This window comes from Malaclemys terrapin, chromosome 19, assembly GCF_027887155.1.
Source record: "Malaclemys terrapin pileata isolate rMalTer1 chromosome 19, rMalTer1.hap1, whole genome shotgun sequence".
NCBI classification, from domain to species: domain Eukaryota; kingdom Metazoa; phylum Chordata; order Testudines; family Emydidae; genus Malaclemys; species Malaclemys terrapin.
The window spans coordinates 9,158,122-9,178,736 of NC_071523.1; the positions used below are offsets into that span (position 1 = coordinate 9,158,122).

A 20,615-nucleotide genomic window follows, 5' to 3' on the forward strand; every position below is an offset into this window, starting at 1 on the left:
TAGTCTACAACCAGGGTGAATAGGGAGGGTTGTAAGGAAGCTGCAGGTCTGCGTCGGGGGTAATAAGTCGGGAAAGAAGCAACACACTGAAAAACTGAAGGGCAAACAAACAAAAGCAAGAGATCGTTTTCACCGCCTGTGTCTCTTTGCCATGTTTCGGACCAGACCCCTCCTGGAGACCATCTGCCCACATGGGTGCCACCGACCAGGCCCGTGGGGCAAAATGGATCTGCACTGCAGCCCACGGGCCGAGGGTGGCCATCATGAAGTGCCAGCGTTTCACCAGAACGTTAGCACTGAAACGAACGCTGGAGAGAAGCAAGGAGTTAGCTGCTCGAGATAGCCCTGGGGATTCTAATTCCCAGTGCCAAAGAACCTAAAGCGGAGGCAAGCTTGTTTGCAAGCCCCAGCTGCCCTGGAAACGCACCATTTCCTCCTGTTTGACACAAGCCTGTGGTATCTCCTCCTGAATTGCAGATTTAGTCTGTCCCCTGTGGATACAGGGATATGAGAACTGGCCTCAGAGGAAACCCCCTGCCCTCCTTCATCGCTCACAACAGAGCTTAATAAAAACGAAAGATTCCCTGTTTCTACAAGGAAACGCCTATTAAAAAAAATCCAGGTGGCAGCTACTTTGTGTGCAGCTTCGGTACAGATACAGAAGTTTTCTGGGTTTTTAGTCTGTCTGTCTGTCTTCGGGTTCTGCTCTCCTGCCTACCGTTGTGATAGCTGAGCACCTGCCACATGAAATGTGGTGGCAACAGTCTAGTCCCTAGTGGGCTTCAAGGAACCCTGGGTCTTCTTTTCTGGGTTTGAGAGCTTTGTTGTGCTTCTGGAGATTAATCATACTCAGGCCTTCTCCAGCCCTTCTCATTCATAGATATCAATGCACTTTACAATGGCGGCTAAAGCACCATCATCTCTGTTTGACATGGGGGGGAAACTGAGGCACGGTGGGGTCATGTGGTTCAGGACAGAGTCTGTGGCAGAGACAAGAATTGAATTTTGTCTCCTGACTTCCACTCTGGTTCCCTGCCCACTGGACCACACCGTCTTCAGGTTCCTGCGCCAATGAGAGGACATCCCGGAGCCACCTGGAGATTGCTGGATGGGAAATTACTTGGATACAAAAAGCACACAAGCCAGCTCACTTGTGTTGTCAAGGCCGGGCAGCACTGGGAGCCCAGCTGATGCAGAATGCCAGCTAACTAAGTTATTAGTTTGACAGTAGTCACGGCCCAGTGCAAACTAGTTCAGTGAGGCGAAAGCAGCACGGACGTGATTGTGCTAATGGCAGCGTGCATCCCGCCGGCTGTATTTTTCACTTTTCAATCCTTTTTTTTTTTTTTTTTTTGGTAAAAGAGGACTGTAGACGGCAGTTGCATGTGTGTGCTGGGTATTACTTTCTGCCAGGGATCCCTCCCCATGACGCTGCTTTAGTGACTGAATGATTAGCAGCTGCAGAAAAGTCCAGCTGTTTTGAGAGACGGCTCCTCCAGGAACGGGTCGAGGGACATGCAGCTTGGTGCCACCTGTGCCCGTTCAGGGGAACAGATCACTGAAGGCTGATTTGGCACCTCGCAGTCCAGGGGCCAGTGCACAGCGTACTTTGCCCAATGACCAAAAGGGGAAGCAGGGACGGAAGTGTGATGCTGTAATGCCTTTCTCCTGGGGCTTCCGTGGTTACTTCCTTCTGCATGGCAGCTCAGCTGGAGAGAGGAGGAAAAGGTGGAGCTAGGATTGGGTCTGCCCTTCGCCCCGTGCCCACACACCTGCATGAGATGCGGGATCAGCAGCTCAGCACCAGCTGCTTCCCCAGACCCCACGCAGGGTCTGGCAACATAGGTAGCCCATGCACGGGGACTAAGGGGACTACTTACATCCCCCTCCGTCACTGTGCATGTGGTCGAGCCCAAAGGCTGAAATTTGCAAAACTGCCTATGGGAACTGGGTGCCTAAATGCCTCGGAGGCCCAGGGAATCTCAGACTAGGTGTTAGTACATGGGAGTGGTGGCTTATACCAAATAGGACCAGGCTGACGTGCTCTGCAGCTAGTCTGATTGTTTTAAATTCTAGCCCTATTGAAAAACCTCTGTGCATCCCTCTCCTTTCCAGGATGGCTAAAGGGGACATTCAGAGAGCAGTTCCTGTTGTCACAGTCAAACGATCGTTTCAGTTTCTGCAAGGCCAAGCTCAGGAAAACACAAACCAACCCCCAACGTTGCATGTAATGAAGGCAGCAGTGTTCTCGCCTCACCAATAGCTTTGCATATATGTAGAAGCCAAACAGCGCCAGTCCTTCCACATACAGCACTGGACCGAAGAGGGCTGAATTAACACGGGGGACACAAGGAAAGGGTATCAGCGTAAAACATCAGCAACGCCATCCCTCCATCCTGCTTCCCACTGAAATCCCCTCCAAGCTCCCATGTGTTCAGAGGTGTTATCAGAGGTAGGTCGAAGCCCTACATTTTTATAGAGGACAGCAGGCCGATGGTTTACATCACCCGTCAACCACTGTGATGGAACATTGTTGGCTCTTCCCCCTACTATAGATGAAACTGTTCTATCAACACCAGCCTACAGACTCTGTTGCCGAGAGCGTGGTTTCCCCGGACATGCAGACAAATGCTTTTTCCTGGACAATTTGTTTGAAAGCCATGCTGTCGTGAGAGTCTATAGCCTGGTTTGACCAACAGCGCTTTCAGAATAAGCAGATCCTCTCTGGTGATTAGGGAAAACGGGATAAAACCGCTGCTAGCCACAATCATGTTCAGAAACACTGAGCACCCGCAACTCCCACTGACCCCAGCTTGAGGTTGAGTCTTGGATGTTCAACACTTCTGATAATCAAGCCTCGTCATTGCACCGTTTCCAGTCACACTGTGGACAAGACCTAAGGCGCTTAGGTCACTGCGACAGACTCTGGGTGCGGGTCCTTGAGACCAGGATGGCAATGTCATTTCCTTTAAGGCTTGTGGAGAAATGTTATGTGATGCCCTGGGAGAACAAGCACAAGGAAGAGGCAGGATGCTTTTTCACACACTCTTTGATCCTCCTCCATGAATACAGGAGATGACCTCAGAGTCGCCCAGACCCCAGTTCATAGGTTATTTCATACACTAAGTTTCTCTAGTGAATCAGTGGTGAAAAGACGCAGGCTGCCTGCCACAGAGTGGAAACGAGGACATGTCCCTCAGCCTCTCTGCAAACACAGCCCCCAGGGAAGAATTGCCTCAGACTCCCATAAAGATCCTACCAGCAGATCTGGATGAAGCAAGTGGAGGGGCTGCAGAGATCATAAAACCTCCAGCATTCTTGCAAGCAAATGACCAGCGCACAGAGCCTCTCCCAACCTATGCGCCTTCCTCCATGCGTTCCTCCCGCACGTGTCTTTGGGATTTTTTAAATTGTATTCATTTTCTCACACAAGCTGGAAAGAAAAATACAATTTTCTGCAAAAGCCGAAAGCTGGATTCAAGTGATCTTTGTTATGATACTTTAAAAATAGAAACTTTCTCTCTTTGCATGGAAAAAAGCCCAGAATAATTACAGATGTTTGATTCCCATGGCTGTTTATTGGAGCGGATGGCTCTATGCAGCCTAATCAAAAGCAAAACAGGAAACTGTCTCTCTATATATATCCTCTTGCAAACAGAGCAGAGATGCCGAAAACATTTCAGAGAGATGCTATTTATTCTTGAGCGACTTAGTCTAGAGTCACTGCAGTTTGTATGTTCTTTTAACAAGCTCTTAACTTTAAGGACAATTACAAAACCTGTCCTTGAAATAACCCATTGTAAAAGTTCATTCCCTTGAGCAGAGAGCGAGAGAGAGCGGGAGCGGGAGCGCGCACACCATATTGGTTCAATGATTTCTTCCAGTCCGATTTGTTACATGATCCGGATAGAGCAATACTCTTAAATCAAACACCGCTAACTTTGCTCGTTGACCTGACTTTTCCTGTATTTATGTATTTACTAGGGCTCCGGTTTCTACAGTTATATTGCCAGCTGCCTTACAACCTTTTATTTGCTCACTCACCTGAGATAAGTTTTTTTTGATCAGGGAGTTAAATCTCTCCAGGTCTTTTCACTACCATCGTTCATCACAGTAATGTGAGTAGATTTTGGACTTGATCTTGCAGCACTGAAGTGAATGGGACTTTTGCCATTGACTTCAATGGGGAGGATCAAAGAGTTTCTGCGTGGGCTGGTAATGTTTTCAGGACAATTTAGAAAGGCCAATGCACAGATTCAATACAAGCCATTGTAGACTGTGGTACAGAGAGAGCCAATAGGACATCAGCCCCTTGCTTTGGATAGTGCAGATGGCATGGCTTTTAGAGCCTAATCCAGAGCCCACTAATATCAACGGAAAGGTTTCAGCATGTCCCCAGGAAGTGAGAGATGGAATCTGCAGCCCCCAAGAGCGCGGGAAGGTGGACTCTGTGGTGTGATACAGGCTATTGGTGCAGATGGCACCCAAGTAAGTGCTCATATACTCTGCAGATACAGTATCCTGCAGCCCTAGTGTTACCAGCAACAGACTGCCTGCTCCCTTGGTATAGATTGCACCAGCTACGGGGAGAGGGTGTGTGTGTGGTTGGAGTTTGTACATGCACAGACCACACCTCCTTACTCTTACATCCTGGAGAGTATGCAGCAGAGTGGCGTCTCTGAGGACTTTGAGGGTGGAATCTGGCTCACAGAGGACGATTTCCCACTCTGACCCCTCTCTGCCTGTGGGCTTTTTCTAGCAGGAACCTTTAAACATGGCTGCCACGTTTAAGAAATGTGCAATATTTTTGCATTTTGACAGCTAAAGTTTATCACTTACACGATGTCTGAGCTAAAATGAAGCCACAGTATAACAACTAAACCAGAAGAACATCAGAATGGCCACACTGGGTCAGACCAATGGTCCATCTAGCTCAGTGTGTGATACAGGCTGTTGGTGCAGATGGCACCCAACTAAGTCTTTGACAGTGACCAGAGCTAGAAGCTTCAGAGGAAACGAACACAACAGGGCAATTATTGAGTGATCCAGCCCGTCATCCAGTCTCAGTTTCTGGCAGTCAGAGGCTTACGGACACCTGGAACATGGGGTTGTGTCCCTAACCATCTTGACAAATAGCCCTTGATGGACTTATCCTCCATGAACTTATCTAATTGTTTTTATAACCCAATTATACTTGTGGCCTTCACAACATCCCATAGCAATGAGTCCACAATTGACTGTGTGAAGAAGTCCTTCCTTAAGTTTGTTTTAAATCTGTCGCCTATTAATTTCATTGGGTGACCTCTGGTTCTTGGTTTATTTCTCCCTTCCCATAACACTTCCTTATTCACTTTCTCCACACCTTTCCTGATTTTATAGATCTCTATTATATCCTCCTTCCGTTGTCTCTTTTCTAATACGAGCAGCCCCAATCTCACCTTGTATGGAAGTTGTTTCATATCCTTAATCATTTTTGTTGCCCATCTCTGTTTTTTTGCCAATTCTAATGTATCATTTTTGAGATAGGGTGCCCAGAACTACACACAGTATTCAAGCTGTGGGTGTCCCATGGATTTATATAGTGGCATTGTATTTTCTGTCTTATTTTTTCTCTCTTTCCCAATGGTTCCTAATATTCTGTTAGCTTTTCTTTTACTGGTGCTGCACATTGAGTGGATGTTTTTGGAGAACTATCCACAAGGTCTCCAAGATCTCTTTCTTGCGTGGTAACAGCTAATTTAGATCCCATCATTTTGTAGGTATACTTGGGATTATGATTTCCAATGTGCATTAACATTGCATTTAACACTGAATTTCATCTGCCATTTTGTTGCCCAGTCACCCAGTTTTGTGAGATCCCTTTGTAGCTCTTTGCAGTCAGCTTTGGACTTAACTGTCTTGACTAATTTTGTATCATCTGCAAACTTTGTCATTTCACTTTTTATCCCTTTCCCCATATCATTTATGAAGATGTTAAACAGCACTGGTCCCAGTACAGATCTTGGAGGACCCCGCTATCTACCTCTCTAAACTATGAAAATTGACTATGTAGTCCTACCCTTTGTTTCCTATCTTTTAGCCAGTTACTGATCCATGAGAGGATCTTCTTTCTTATCCCATGACTGCTTGCTTTACTTAAGAGCCTTTGGCATGGGATCTTGCCAAAGGCTTTCTGAAAATCCAAGAACGTTATCATCAATTTTATCATCCTTGTCCACATGAATGTTGACATGTTCAAAGAATTCTAATAGATTGGTGAGGCATGATTTTCCTTAACAAAAGCGGTTTTGACTCTTCCCCAACATAACATGTTCATCTGTGTCTGATAATTCTGGACAGGCTATGCAGGAGCTTACTTTTCTGTGTTGCTCGTAGTTCCTGATGAAGTCACGTAGCTGTTCCTCCCGGCTCTCCAGCGTGGCGTAGAGCTGTTGCATTTGGCTTACCAGGTCTGTCTTCTCTGCTTTCAAACGTTTTCGATCTGCCTTCATGGCTGCAGGAAAGAACACAGTTACAGCTCAAGGTCAGAGACAGGAAATGGGGCTCTTCTCTACATTCAGAGAGTCACATCTCAATCTCTCCAAACACTCTGGGCTTATTTTAAACACAGGACAACTACAATTCTACGAAGGATTCTGAACTCCTGATTTTCCTGTGATAATTAGCGTGCATAGGAACCGCCGCGGACGCTCTGCCATAGTTCGCTGAATGATGCAAATGGCATCAGAGCCTGATCTATGCTAGGGATATCTGTAAATTCACCAGTCCATATCCCCATATCCATGTATTATGAATGCCTCTTTCCACGGTTGGAAACTAAGGCCCTTATCCAGCAGAGAACTTAAGCACATGGCTAGCCCAATTTATTTCAGTGAGCCTATTCATGTGCTTAGGACAAGGATGTGTTGAAGTGCTTTGATGGATTGTGGCCTAAATTTGATCTAAAAAAGAAAAGACCTATGCTATTTTTAATCTAAAATGTTACCGGTCTACTACAGCCAAAACCAATGTCATTTTCAATGCTCTGTAACTTAACAAAGAAACAGTGGTGTTGGTAGTGACCAATCCTACTAGATTTTAAGAACTGGTCTGATCATTTACAGTTCTGGAGTCTTTCAAATGCACCTGTCTGCCAGAAGAAAATGCCTTTATTTTTTAAGCATGAACTCAGTGTTATTCAGTGCAATCCACGCCGGATGGCAGGAAATTCCTCTACTGATTATGCCAAGTTTCCTTCTAGGTTGGAGATGGAACCATGCCAAGTTTATAGCTAACCCTAGAACCACAAGATAGAATCCTGGTTTCACTGAACTCGGTGACAAAACTCCCACTGGCTTCACAGCGGGGCCAAGGTTTCACCCATCAAGTCTGAAGAGGTTTGGATTTGGCATTCCATCTCTATGCCAACTGCAATTAAAGAAAATAACCAAGCTCTGAAACGACAGTCCAGGGGCTAGGTTCTGATCTCATCTACGCTGGTGCAAATCCAGAGCAGTTCCACTGAACCCAATGTTGGTGCAATGCAGATCAGAATTTGGTCATACCTTCCAAGCCCAATTCAACCTGAGACAGCAGGGCAGCACGACCCATTCGGATGGAATAATCACACCCGGCTGATTTTCAAATTCCAATTACAGAACAAAACCAGGGGGGTGGGGAAAAAAGCATTTGAGATTTTTCATCTCCAAAATGTCAGGCTACAGGCATTTCACAGCAGGCATGTTCCTGTGCTTGGCAGAGTGCTCCCTTCTGCTCGTTACTGCAAAAATAAGTCACCCATCGTGTTACAGCCCATCAAGCCTCTTTCAAGGAGGAGGAACAGGAGATATTTGGGGTGCCTGAGTGAAACAGAATAAGAAACTGAGGAAGGGAGACCAAAGGGCAGGGAGGTTGACCCTAAATAAACAGGGTATTTCCTCTTTGCTCACAAACTAATGTAAATTACAAACACCACAACACTGAGACATCACAGCGTTTGTTATGGCTCTTAATCTTCCCACCTCCTGTTAAGTTACAATGCAGCAAGCTGATGGGGAGTAGCAGAAAATGAGTGCCGACTTCTCACCAGTTCACTTCATTTCCCCAAGCCCTCCTGTACCAGCTCAGAGAAGTAGTGCTGTCCTAGTAGTGCTTCGTGGTGGGAGGAACGAAACACGTACGTCTGAGCGGGAATAGGAGAATACTGGAGAAAGTACATTGCTTGGCTTGTTCCACAGATTACAGGTGGAAAAAGAAGTCAGGATCAGAGTGCAAACAGAAAGACATGCCATGATAAAGGGGGTTCTTGTGATACTTTCAGTCCAATCAGAAGTAGGAAGTGCCAGGAATCTCACAAGCAAACTCGTGCCCATGAATCTTCTAGCCTAATATTGCAGAGCCAAGGGTTCTGATCGTTCATATAAACATGCTCACATTACAATGCTCCTGACTGGCTCAAAGAATCTTAGGGCATGTCTACACTTGCAGCTGGATCGAAACTGCTGCAATCGATGTAGTGAGTGTCGATTTAGCGGGTCTGGTGAAGACAAGATAAATCGATGGGTGAGCACTCTCCCATCGATTTGTGTATGCCACCTCCCCGAGAAGTGTAAGGGAAATCGACGGGAGATACTCGCCCGTCGACACGGCACAGTGTCGCCACCGCGGTAAGTGGATCTAACTATGTCGACTTCAGTTACATTATTCACGTAACGGAAGTTGCGTAAGTTAGATCGATTTACCACGGTAGTGTAGACCAGGCCATAGTAATGTAGGGTTGGTAGAGACCTCAAGATGCATCCCCATCCCTCTGCGCTGAAACAGGACCAAGTATACCTAGACATCTGCAGGGATTGAACCTGGGACTTCTGGATCTAAAAACATGAGCTGCTTCTTTTACCGGGGAGAAAATACCAGGTCTTACAGAAGAGAAAGGCAGAACAAGCCCCAATGGCTGGAAGTTAAAGCCCGACAAATCCAAATGAGAAATTGGGCACACACTTGGAACAGTGAGGATGATTAGTGATCGGAACAAAACTACCAAGGGAAGTGGTGGATTCGCCATCCCTTGATGTCTTCAAAGCAAGACTGGAGGCTTTTCTGGTTGATGCTTTAGCCATTGGGCTTGATAGAGGAGCAACAGGGTTAAATTCAATGGTCTTTATTATAGAGGAGATCAGACCAGATGACCTCATACGCCTTCTGGCCATAAAAATCGAAAAGTTTACATTACAAAAACTCTGCGGCCGTTTGAAATCATGTTGGCTTGAGAATGAACGGGGGAGAGAACAAAGAAAACACCACCACAACACTTTTGCTTTAGATTACATTAAAATCCACTTATTTTCTCCCTATTTGTTTTCTAGATGCTCATTTGCGGGGGTGGAATTTTTTGCCTTATAAATACTGTATGGAACATAGAAAAAACAAGGCCAAATAATGACATAATAAATCAGGGGAATATTAGTTAATGAGCCAAACTGCCAGTAGTTTCCCCTCACTCCTCCAATTCAGTTCCTGGCCAGGCTTGGTGTTGATGGCTACAAGCAGCAATCAGTCCTCATCTTTTTATTCTTCTAATAATTACAAGCCTTGGTGATCTCTTCCAGGGCAGAACAGCTTCAGAGGCAGCTTGAGATGAGTCAGAGCTGGAATCTGAATCCAGCAATGCTTGGGAGATGGTATGAGAGACCCATCTGTAGCTCACGCTGAGTGTGGAGAAGCTGTTAGCTTCTTGCATGAATTTTCACCATGCAATTGGTCTCCGCTTCCTGCCCTCCCTTCCAGAGAGCAACTTCGGTATAAGTAAAATCTCCATTTATATGTTATATAAAGGACAGGGATACATTATTCTTATTAATAATTACTACATGTTCCATCTGCATTGGTTATTATTTGCATCACTGTAGCACCCAGGAGCTCCAGTGAAGGACCAGGACCTCATGGTGGTAGGCGCTCCACAAACACAGAACAAAAGGACGGTCCCTGTCCCAAAGGCTCAAGTTGCAGAGTGGAAAATCAGGTTAACTCGAACAGCTTAATGGGATTAAATCGGGGGGCCCAGATAATCTTCATCCAAGAATATTAAAGGAACTGGCACATGAAATTGCAAGCCCATTAGCAAGAATTTTTAATAAATCTGTAAACTCAGGGGTTGTACCGTACGACTGGAGAATTGCTAACATAGTTCCTATTTTTAAGAAAGGAAAAAAAAGTGATCCGGGTAACTACAGGCCTGTTAGTTTGACATCTGTAGTATGGCAAGGTGTTGGCAAATTTTTTGAAGGAGAAAGTAGTTAAGGACATTGAGGTCAATGGTAATTGGGACAAAATACAACATGGTTTTACAAAAGATAGATCGTGCCAAACCAACCTGATCTCCTCCTTTGAAAAGGAAACAGATTTCTTAGACAAAGGAAACACAGTGGATCTAATTTACCTCGATTTCAGTAAGGCATTTGATACGGTTCCACATGGGGAATTATTAGCTAAATCAGAAAAGATGGGGATCAATATGAAAATTGAAAGGTGGATAAGGAACTGGTCAAAGGGGAGACTACAACGGATCGTACTGAAAGGTGAACTGTCAGGCTGGAAGGAGGTTACTAGTGGAGTTCCTCAGGGATCGGTTTTGGGACCAATCTTATTTAATCTTTTTATTACTGATCTTGGCACAAAAAGTGGGAATGTGCTAATAAAGTTTGCGGATGACACAAAGCTGGGAGGTATTGCCAATACAGAGAGGGACCAGGGTATCATACAGGAAGATCTGGATGACCTTGTAAACTGGAATAATAGTAATAGGATGGAATTTAATAGTGAAAAGTGCAAGGTCATGCATTTAGGGATTAAGAAGATTTTTTGTTATAAGCTGGGGATGCATCAGTTGGAAGTAACAGAGGAGGAGAAGGACCTCAGAGTATTGGTTGATCACAGGATGACTATGAGCCGCCAATGTGATATGGCCGTGAAAAAAGCTAATGTGGTCTTGGGATGCATCAGGCGAGGTATTTCCAGTAGAGATAAGGAGGTGTTAGTACCATTATACAAGGCCCTGGTGAGACCTCATCTGAAATACTGTGTGCAGTTCTGGTCTCCTATGTTTAAGGAGGATAAATTCAAACTGGAACAGGTACAGAAAAGGGCTACTAGGATGATCTGAGGAATGAAAAACCTGTCTCATGAAAGGAGACTCAAAGAGCTTGGCTTGTTTAGCCTAACCAAAAGAAGGCTGAGGGGAGATATAGAATCATAGAATATCAGCGTTGGAAGGGACCTCAAGAGGTCATCTAGTCCAACCCCCTGGTCAAAGCAGGACCAATTCCCAACTAAATCATCCCAGCCAGGGCTTTGTCAGGAGGAGGTCAGATATGATTGCTCTCTATAAATATATCAGAGAGATAAATACCAGGGAGAGAGAGAGGAATTATTTAAGCTCAGTACCAATGTGGATACAAGAACAAATGGATATAAACTGGCCATCAGGAAGTTTAGACTTGAAATTAGACGAAGTTTTCTAACCATCAGAGGAGTGAAGTTCTGGAACAGCCTTCCAAGTGGGGGCAAAAGACATATCTGGCTTCAAGACTAAGCTTGATAAGTTTATGGAGGGGGTGGTATGATGGGATAGCCTAATTTTGGCAATTAATTGATTTTTGACTATTAGCAGTAAATATGCCCAATGACTTGTGGTGGGATATTACATTGGGTGGGATCTGAGTTACTACAGAGAATTCTTTCCTGGGTGTCTGGCTGATGAGTCTTGCCCACATGCTCAGGGTTTAGCTGATCGCCATATTTGGGGTCGGGAAGGAATTTTCCTTCAGGGCAGATTGGCAGAGGCCCTGGGGGGTTTTCGCCTTCCTCTGCAGCGTGGGGCACGGGTCACTTGCTGGAGGATTCTCTGCACCTTGAAGTCTTTAAACCATGATTTGAGGACTTCAATAACTCAGACATAAGTTAGAGGTTTGATATAGGAGTGGGTGGGTGAAATTCTGTGGCCTGCGTTGTGCAGGAGGTCAGACTAGATGATCATAATGGTCCCTTCTGACCTTAAAGTCTATGAGTCTATGATTCTAAATATAAGGGAAAATGTGGATAATGGTATTGGTTCAAGAGATGGAATGAGATGCAAATGGTGGTTGTTCTATCACGGGAACATCCAACGATTAGCCCGGATACCATCAGGGATGAGTCGGAAATAGTTGAGTCCATCCTGCTACAGTGCAGGAGGAGGGTCCCACGTAAGCCATGAGAAGGTATTTTCCCAACCCAAATCACTGTAGGACTCTGATTCTGCACATAGGAGGCAGTAGATCAGAACGGTGCTAAAAACAGAATGTATGTGTTACAAGTCCAGCGAATGAGACCGCTGAATACCTCTCGCTACAGATGGAGCTCGTGGAGAGGGTTGGTACACGTACACTGATCTATCGTCTTCCAGTGTGCCCACCCCACACACAGAGAGCAGAATCTCCGCTTATCATTTAATAGATCTCTCGACCGGCTGAGCTTGCAGAGAAGACCGCTACGCACAAATGTATTTATCGTGTTCCAAGCAGAGCTCACTGCAGCAGCTCTGCTAACCATTTGGCAAATAAACTTTTTTTTCCTTTGCAAGCGATTCTGTGATATGATCAGCAAACTCCTTAAAAAAATAAATAATAAAAACACACACACAAAAGTGCCAAGGGCATACATCAGAGGACAAATATCTCGCTGAGGTGCCACTGAACAAGCTGCAGGCAATATATATATATTTATCACATACACAAAAACATTATGAAGGTTGCAAAGTCAAGGACTCGAAAGTTAGGAAGTGCCAGAACTAAGGACGCACCGGGCAACCTTAGCAACAGGGTGCACCCTGCGCACAGGGGGAGAGAGCGAGAAAACAGGAGAGCTAATTTTGTTGCCAGGAAGAAGATTCCAATTTTATGGCTTGGTGTGCTGGAGAGACTGCCCCCTTGCCAGGCATCCTCCAGCCTGCAGAGATTAATGAACAGCATCAGGTCGAACAGAACAAACTTCAGATCTGTGCTCATATTTTTAACACCCCTAATTGGAGTCCCCCGAGACCTTTCCACTCGGCTTATCTAGAACACCTCAACCAGTTCTCTGGGATCCAAAAAGCTTGGTTTGACTCCAGCTTGGCACTCAGGTTACATTATTAGGGAGTAACAGCTCTTTGCCCATGCTGGCAAGGCCCGGACGCAGGGGGTGTAAGGGATGATCCCACAATTCCAACTCATGTCCCACACCACACAGCATAGATCATCTTTCCTAGCTACCAACACCTATACTTGCATGAAAAGACCAATCGCTGTGCAGACTGCATTAAGGCAGGCTTATCAATACAGGGTGTTTGTGCATACTTTGTTCACGATCAACATATTCACAATCATTAGTTTGGTTGGTTTCTGCCTCCCTTATTTACTATAAACATATTCGCAATGGTTAGTTGTTCCAGCATTTACTTGTTTGGGCTTGCTCAGCAGTTACATGTTCAGGCTTGTCTTGTCTAAACTTGGGGCTGCTCACGTCACCACCCCACAAAGATCAGGGGGATTTTGCTTCAGTCCCCATCACTATTGGGCCCGTTTGGCCTGCCAGAAATCCTGTTGTGCATCGCATACCTAGGGTAATGAGGCTGGTGTAATGGCAGACAGGGTTATTGGTGGCAAAATCCCAAGGCAGTAGGAGACCCAGCCAAGCTGAAACAATCAGCGAGCACTTCTAGCTCCCCCTTGCCTCCTGGGATCTCACAGCCCTTTAGAAACAGCCAGTTGAGCTTCGTAACAAACCTCTGAGGTAGGGCCAGGATCATCAAAACCTTACAGAAGCACCGAGGAGATACGGGAATTGCCTGGGGGAAGCATCCAGCAGACATGGGATTAGAACCCAGTTCTCACAGGCTGGTATACGATCCACAACGACTATGGTGGAGCAGCAGCAGTATCAGAGGCAGCGCTTGGGAAGGAAACATTTTCGACTCTCTCCCTTGCTCACACACTAAGATGAGAAAATGCCTCAGAGCCGATGACCAGCCCAGCAGCCGCTCTGATGTGTGCCGTCTTCTCTCTTGGAGAAGATTTCCATGGTGCATTATTCCGGCTCACGCACGTGGCAGATTAGAAGCAGCTTTAATTACCAAATTTATTGAAATAGATCGACAACTTGACAAGGCAGCAGACAGGGCAGCAATGCCGGGGGGTGGGGTGGGGTGGGGGGAAGACGTTTGCTGTAATTACCTACTACTGCAAAGCTCTGTTTAAAGTCACAAAGACCTGAGGGTAGTACAGATCTGGGAACAGAACCATCATTGCAGAGAAATCTCACCAAACCGTCTATGAGACAGAACACCTTAGGCAAATACTCAGTGCAGAAAGCATCTAATGCCATATTTATCTAATAAAAGGGAGCCAGAAGGACTTTCACAGTGCAACAGGCCAGTTTGAGTTTGTTAAAGTGATGCCGTGCCAAGCTTCAGGACTTCAATGTACCTCGGCGTGATGGAAAATCCCCTACAGGATGGTGCTAGACAGGGTGGTCTTGTGTCTACAACTCCACAACACAAGAGTTGTCTCCCAAGCGGAGGAAGTCCCATTACTTGAGTCACTGAAAACTAGACAGGGTACGGTAGCAGAGAATATCCTAAAGGTCACAATCCTACTGGCTGAGAGGCAATGTTCCCTCTAATTTTTTACATCCATATGTGGAATGAATTTTGTCATGTGCACCAGTATGGAGGTGATGAATGGTGGGAGTGTGGGAGGGGGCTCAGGAGTGGGGCAGAGGGTTGGGGTGTGGGTGAGGGCTCTGGCTGGGGGTGCAGGCTCTGGGGTGGGGCTGCGGATGAGGTGCAGGGAGGGGACTCAGAGCTGGGTCAGGGGGTTGGTATGCGGGGGGATGAGGGGTTCGGGGTGAAGGGAGGGGACTCAGGCTAGGGCAGAGGGTTGGGGTGTAGAGGATGAGGGCTCCAGCTGAGGCCAGGGATGAGGGGTTCGGGGTACAGGGAGGAGACTCAGGAGTGGGGCAAGGGATTGAGGTATGGGGGGGATGAGGGCTCTGGCTAAGGGTGTGGACTCTGGGGTGGGGCAGGAGGTTGGGGTGCGGGCTCTGGCTGGGGGTGCGGGCTCTGGGGTGGGGCCGGGGATGAGGTGCAGGTTGGGGGAGGGGGTTGGGATGCAGGGGGATGAGGGCTCTGGCTGGGGGTGCGGGCTCTGGGGTGGGGCCGGGGATGAGGTGCAGGTTGGGGGAGGGGGTTGGGATGCAGGGGGATGAGGGCTCTGGCTGGGGATGCGGTCTCTGGGGTGGGGCCAGGGATGAGGGGTTTGGGGTGCAGGCTGCTCCAGGGCTGCAGTGAGGAGAGAGGACTCCCCCCAGCCCTCTCCCACTACAGCAGCCCGAGGCTGGGGGAGAGGTGCCTCTCCCCAGCAGTGGCAGCCCCACCACAGCCCTGCACACCCACTATGTCTGTCCTCTCCAGTCCAGGCCCAGTGACTGCACACCTGTGCGGCCCTTGATAGCCTGCTGCGCTAGAGGGAACTTAAAACTATGCGACCTTCTGTTCTTTCTTATTCAGATAATAGGAGCACCTGGAGGTTCCAACCCAGACCGAATCCCCATTGTACAAATAGAAAGAGACAGTCCCTGCCCCAAAGATCTGACAGTTCTAGTACCCAGGAGAGGACAGATTATTGTCCCCATTCTGTAGATAGGGAATTGGGGACTTGACCCAAGTCACACAGGGAGTCTGTGGCAGAGGTGGGAGTGGATTCAGATTTCTTGAGTGACAACCTGATGTCTTAAGCACAAGCCCATCCTTTCTCCCGTATAGGTCTTCTCTGCCTTTAGCTCCCACTATTCAAGCTCCCAGGGCACTGATGATGTTAGTAAGCCAGAGCCAAGTTTTGAAGGAAAGACAGGGAGAAATTCACCTCTGGGCAGAGAGACAGCACTAAACCTATGCATTATTAGCCCTCAAAACAGGGCTTAAGTGGTTCACAAGCATCATGCTGGCCCCTGCACAGGGCTAAATTTCACCTTTGGAGTGAAACAAGTCACACATACTGTAGGTGTAATTTTAAGGAGTGCTTGAGAACCTCGCAAATATTCCTGGCAAGTTTTCGACAGTAAGCAATGCAACGAGAGCCAGTGGCTTACAGGAGACAGCAGAATTATTAGCTTGTCATGTGTGCGGTTTTCATCTCAGCAGAAATATAAGGGGAAGGCTGATCTGATGAATGGAGATTCCCTCCTAGGCTGGGATGCCAACCATGAGGTAATGCTCAGAGCGAGCTGGCTGCAGATTTTCAGACAGAACTTGCTGTGCGCATTGTCCAAGAAAAGCGCCCCCCAAAGTCCTAAGCAGAACAGACATCTCTCTTTTTAAAAGGGCTCTGCTCCTGCTCTGAACGATGCTATTCATCTCAACATGCCTATAGTTCCAGTACCTGGACTCCAGTACCTTCAAGCAACGCTCCTGCTCACGCAGTGCTATCCACATCGGCGCTTAGGTCAGTGTAAGTTATGTTGCTCAGGGCAGTGGCGTATTCACACCCCGGAGCGACATAAGTTATGTCGGTATAAGAGGTAGTGTAGACATGGCCTTAGACTCCCCTACCCTGTATCTGGCCCATTCTGTTCAAGGATGAGATGAGACAGGGCAGCCTTGGTGACATCAGAAAGGCCAACCCTTGGCTGCCTGATGATGCTCCCAGTGCAGGACTGTAGCATTACTTGAAAATCCAAACAAGAAGAGGGGGATACATATGGGGGAGCCAAGTTTCGGTTACACCCAAATTAAGATCCCAACGAGCAGCGAGGACGGGAAGGGTACACAGACTCGGCACGCAACAGGATTTCAGTCCCACATTGCATTCGCTTTTATTATGGATGATATCAGGTTGCAAAATTTAGATCTGGATTTGCCCCACAGCTTGGGAGGCATCTGGCTTGGCCTATCAGAAAGAGAGGAGCCAAAGGCAAAATACAGATTCCCGGCTTGAATGGCTGCCAAAAACGTATCCGTCTCCGTCTCTAGGATTCTGGTCCAATTATTTTAGAACAATGCATCAGCAATTCTTTAAAGCGAAGCCCGCTCCTGCAGCTCCCCATTGCCAAAATTCAGGCATGTTCTTGCCTCACAAATTAAGAAGTAGCTTCCCTTGACTATGTCCCCGGCATGACCTTGGATCCAGCTTTCAGAGCAGCAACACAGCAAGCGCCAGCAGCCAGCGCTAATAAAAATTCAGCGTCCCATAACTCCTTAGCCTCCATTAAACACGAAAGCATGCAGTGTGGGAGGGCTCTCCATTAAGCAGCTACACTAACAATGTTCCCCACAGTTTAAAACTCCCTTGCTCTGATAAGCAGAATGCAGAAGAGAAGGACCCGTCATCATCATTGTTATGGCCAGCAGAGGGCTCCCCAGTTCATTTTTGCTAGACTCGGTCTCTTTGCCGCTATTCAGAACAGAGCGTTTCTCAGTTCCTGAAAAGAGCCCCAGTTCGCTAAGAGATTCCTTTAACGCCAGGTGTCCCATCAGCATGCCGTTCACACTCAAGAGAAACAAAATTTGTCTTAAGCTAAGTCCCCTCCCTAGGCATAGCGAATATTGGCAAGTACGCCAGGCCGATCATAAAACTTGCAGCCACTTTAAATTCATAGCAGGGCTACAGACGGCGCTAGCGTGGAAATCTGACATGCTATTATTTATGAGCTATAAGACGGTGGTAAATTCCAGTGCAGCTTTAAAACCCATTCCCCAAAGTGATTAAAAATTGACGAATCTGTGATTACTTTTGCACCACAATTCTTTAGCTCGCAGGGCATGGGGTGCCATAAGCTGCATATAGTGCTGCTGGGGGTGGGGGGGAGAGCGAGCAGGTGAGGGATACGCAGACCTCGATGTGCTATGTGATCTGACGGATACAGCACCTGCTGGCAAATGGGTTGCTTCTGCTAGCAACATGGGCTAGAAAGTGTTTTTATTGTGCTCCTATCCCTTTGAAACCTAGGGGCCTCTTGAGTGGCTTGTTCTCCTCCTGGCTTCTCCACTAGGGCCCAATCCTGCCAACGCCATGGGGGGCACTGCTTACTAGCAAGGGCATTACCACTGACTGCAACAGTAGTCAGGGCAGCAAATGTTTGCAAGATCAGGCCCTTGGGATGGGATTTTTCAAAGGTGTCTAAGGGAATTAGGCACTCAACTGCCACTGGATTTCAAAGGGACCTGGGTGCCTAGATCCCTTGGCCCATAGGCTGGGAATTCCAAAGGGGGCAGTGTCCTGGGTAAAGGTACACAGGCTTGGCACTGGTGGAAAGGTGCAGGGGGAAACCCTGTCTGCAAAACCCTTGCGGGCTTTGTGGCGCAGCTGGGGCTCCCCACTTAGACCTACCCCTTCCTCACTTGTCAAAGGGCAGTAGCTGCCCACAGGAAGAGACCAATAGGTAAACAGCAGCGTATCCATGGCAACATGCGGTTCGGTTCGTAACTCTTCCAGACATAATCAATTCACTTTTAAAGAAATTTTTTATTTTCTTCTTTAAAAAAATAACAAAACACAAAACACATTGCCAGGGTTTATAAATAGCAAATAGCGAGCTCCAGGCCAGGCATTTCCTGGCGGATAGTGATTGTTGGGTTAGCTCCTCTGGCCAGTCGCTCTGATTAACTGCATGGAAATGCCTCTCTGCTTGTCGCTGTTTAATTAGGTCCCATGTCAATTTCCATGATCCCCCCCCAAGCAAAACAAAACTGAACTGAGAATGGACACGGGCTGCAGCGCCGGAGCCCCGAACTGCAGCCTTCCCCCAAGGAAGCCGCAGGAGGAAAAATTAGTGTCACCTTGCCAATGAAAGCCAAGCCCCACAGACTGCAGAACAGAGCGGTTGAAAGAGTTGGTTTTCCAAGAGCAGCCATTATTGGTGGTGCTAATTAGCGCATCCCAGCATCTATTTTGCCCATGATGCTACTTGTACTAATTTTCGATGAGGGCAGGCGCTGAGGCTTTGTTCTGCAGGGCCGTTTAGAAGGATAACGGCATGACTCTGCCATCGGGAGTGCAGGAATGTCATTGCTAAGGGCTTGTCTTCACTACGGGGGTAAGTCGACGTAAGTTACGCTACTCCAGCCACGTGAATGACGTAGCTGGAGTCGACGTAGCTTAGGTCGACTTACCCTGGTGTCTTCACTGTGCTGCGTTGCCGGGAGACGCTCTCTGGTCGACCTCCCTTACTCTTCTCGGAGAGATGGAGTCCTGGGGTGGACCGGAGAGCGCTCTGCCATCGATTTAGCAGGTCTTCCTGCTGCATCGATTGCAGCAGCGTCGATCTCGTAGACCAATCCGAAGGGTAAACCCAGGTGAATAGCTGGCTGAAAACAGGATCATACTGAATCAGAGCAGTGGTCCATCCTGTTCCACATCCCGTTTCCATCAATGGCCAATACAGCTGCTTCAGGGGACGGAAATCCCACAGAAGGCAGTTATTGGATAATTGGCCTGCAGGAAAAGGGTCTTCTCAACCCCCAGTAGTTAGAGAAGGGTCATCTCTTTTTCCAAACTCTCTATTACTTTTAACCCTTTCTATTCATAGACTAAGGCCAGAAGGGACCATTGTGATCATCTAATCTGACCTCCTGCATAACAAAGGCCACAGAACTTACCTGAAGTAATTCCTGTTTGAACCAGAGCAGCTCTTTTAGGATAACATCCCATCTTGATTTATTAATTGCCAGTGATGGAGAATCCACCACAACCTTTCATGATTTTTTCCAATGGCTAATTACCCTCACTTGAAAATCTGCCCCCGATTTCCAGCCTGAGAAGTTTGGTGGAACTCCGAAGAAGCTGGTGTCGTTCCCTTTGCATCCAACTCCCATGAATCCCTTGAAACTGGGGAGGAGGAGAATGTGCAGAACAGAGCACATATTTTACACACAAGGGAATCTATGGAGAGGCTCTGAATTTACAAAACTAATTGAAGAAAGTTTCAGATGGACTTGACAGATTACAGGCTGCTAAGCCTATCATAGTCTCCGCAGAAATCTGGTTTGATCTATATGATCACAGGCACCTGGAGCCACACAAGGGAAAAAAAGTGAAAAATGTCTCCGAGAAGCTGTGGGACTGTTCTATTATTTAGCTCCATGACTGGTCCAAAATATTAAGGTCATACGGTGAGCCCAGGACAGGAAGGTGGTGTGAGATGGAACATCGTCCTGAGTTTGTTTCTTTTTTGTGGGATTTTTGAGACAGGGGAAAAAAATCACAACTCTTGATTGAACTCCTTCTTGGCAATCCCAGCAGAGGCACCAAGGGTTGAACGGACCACAAAGATTTAACTCCTCCTAGAGCTGGTAAGTCTATTGTCAGGGTGAGAGACACTGATGGAGAAGTACTTCACTGATGTTGCCTGTGCAGCATTTCCTAGCATATTATCATCTCAGTTTGCAGGTTCCTCCTGGTTTTAACTCATCCTGCTCTGAAGGACTGTCAAATCCAGCACCTTTGTGAATCCTAGACTCGCGAAAGAAACTCCTTCCATTCCTTCATGCTCGCATCCTGCAGCACAATCCATCCCTGCTTTGTCTGTCTTTGAAACCCCTTGCGAATAAGAGTTAACTGGAGACA

General features: G+C 47.1%; 1 protein-coding gene across 9 annotated transcripts in view; it reads right to left on the reverse strand.

Moving 5' to 3' along the window:
• KAZN (kazrin, periplakin interacting protein) overlaps positions 1-20,615 on the reverse strand; it is a 744,475-nt gene that overhangs the window by 71,014 nt on the left and 652,846 nt on the right. For all 9 annotated transcript variants that reach the window (XM_054009195.1, XM_054009194.1, XM_054009192.1 and 6 more), the window contains one exon: positions 6,357-6,493. In XM_054009195.1, coding sequence (XP_053865170.1) covers positions 6,357-6,493 — 137 coding nt within the window. The remainder of the gene's footprint in view (positions 1-6,356; positions 6,494-20,615) is intronic.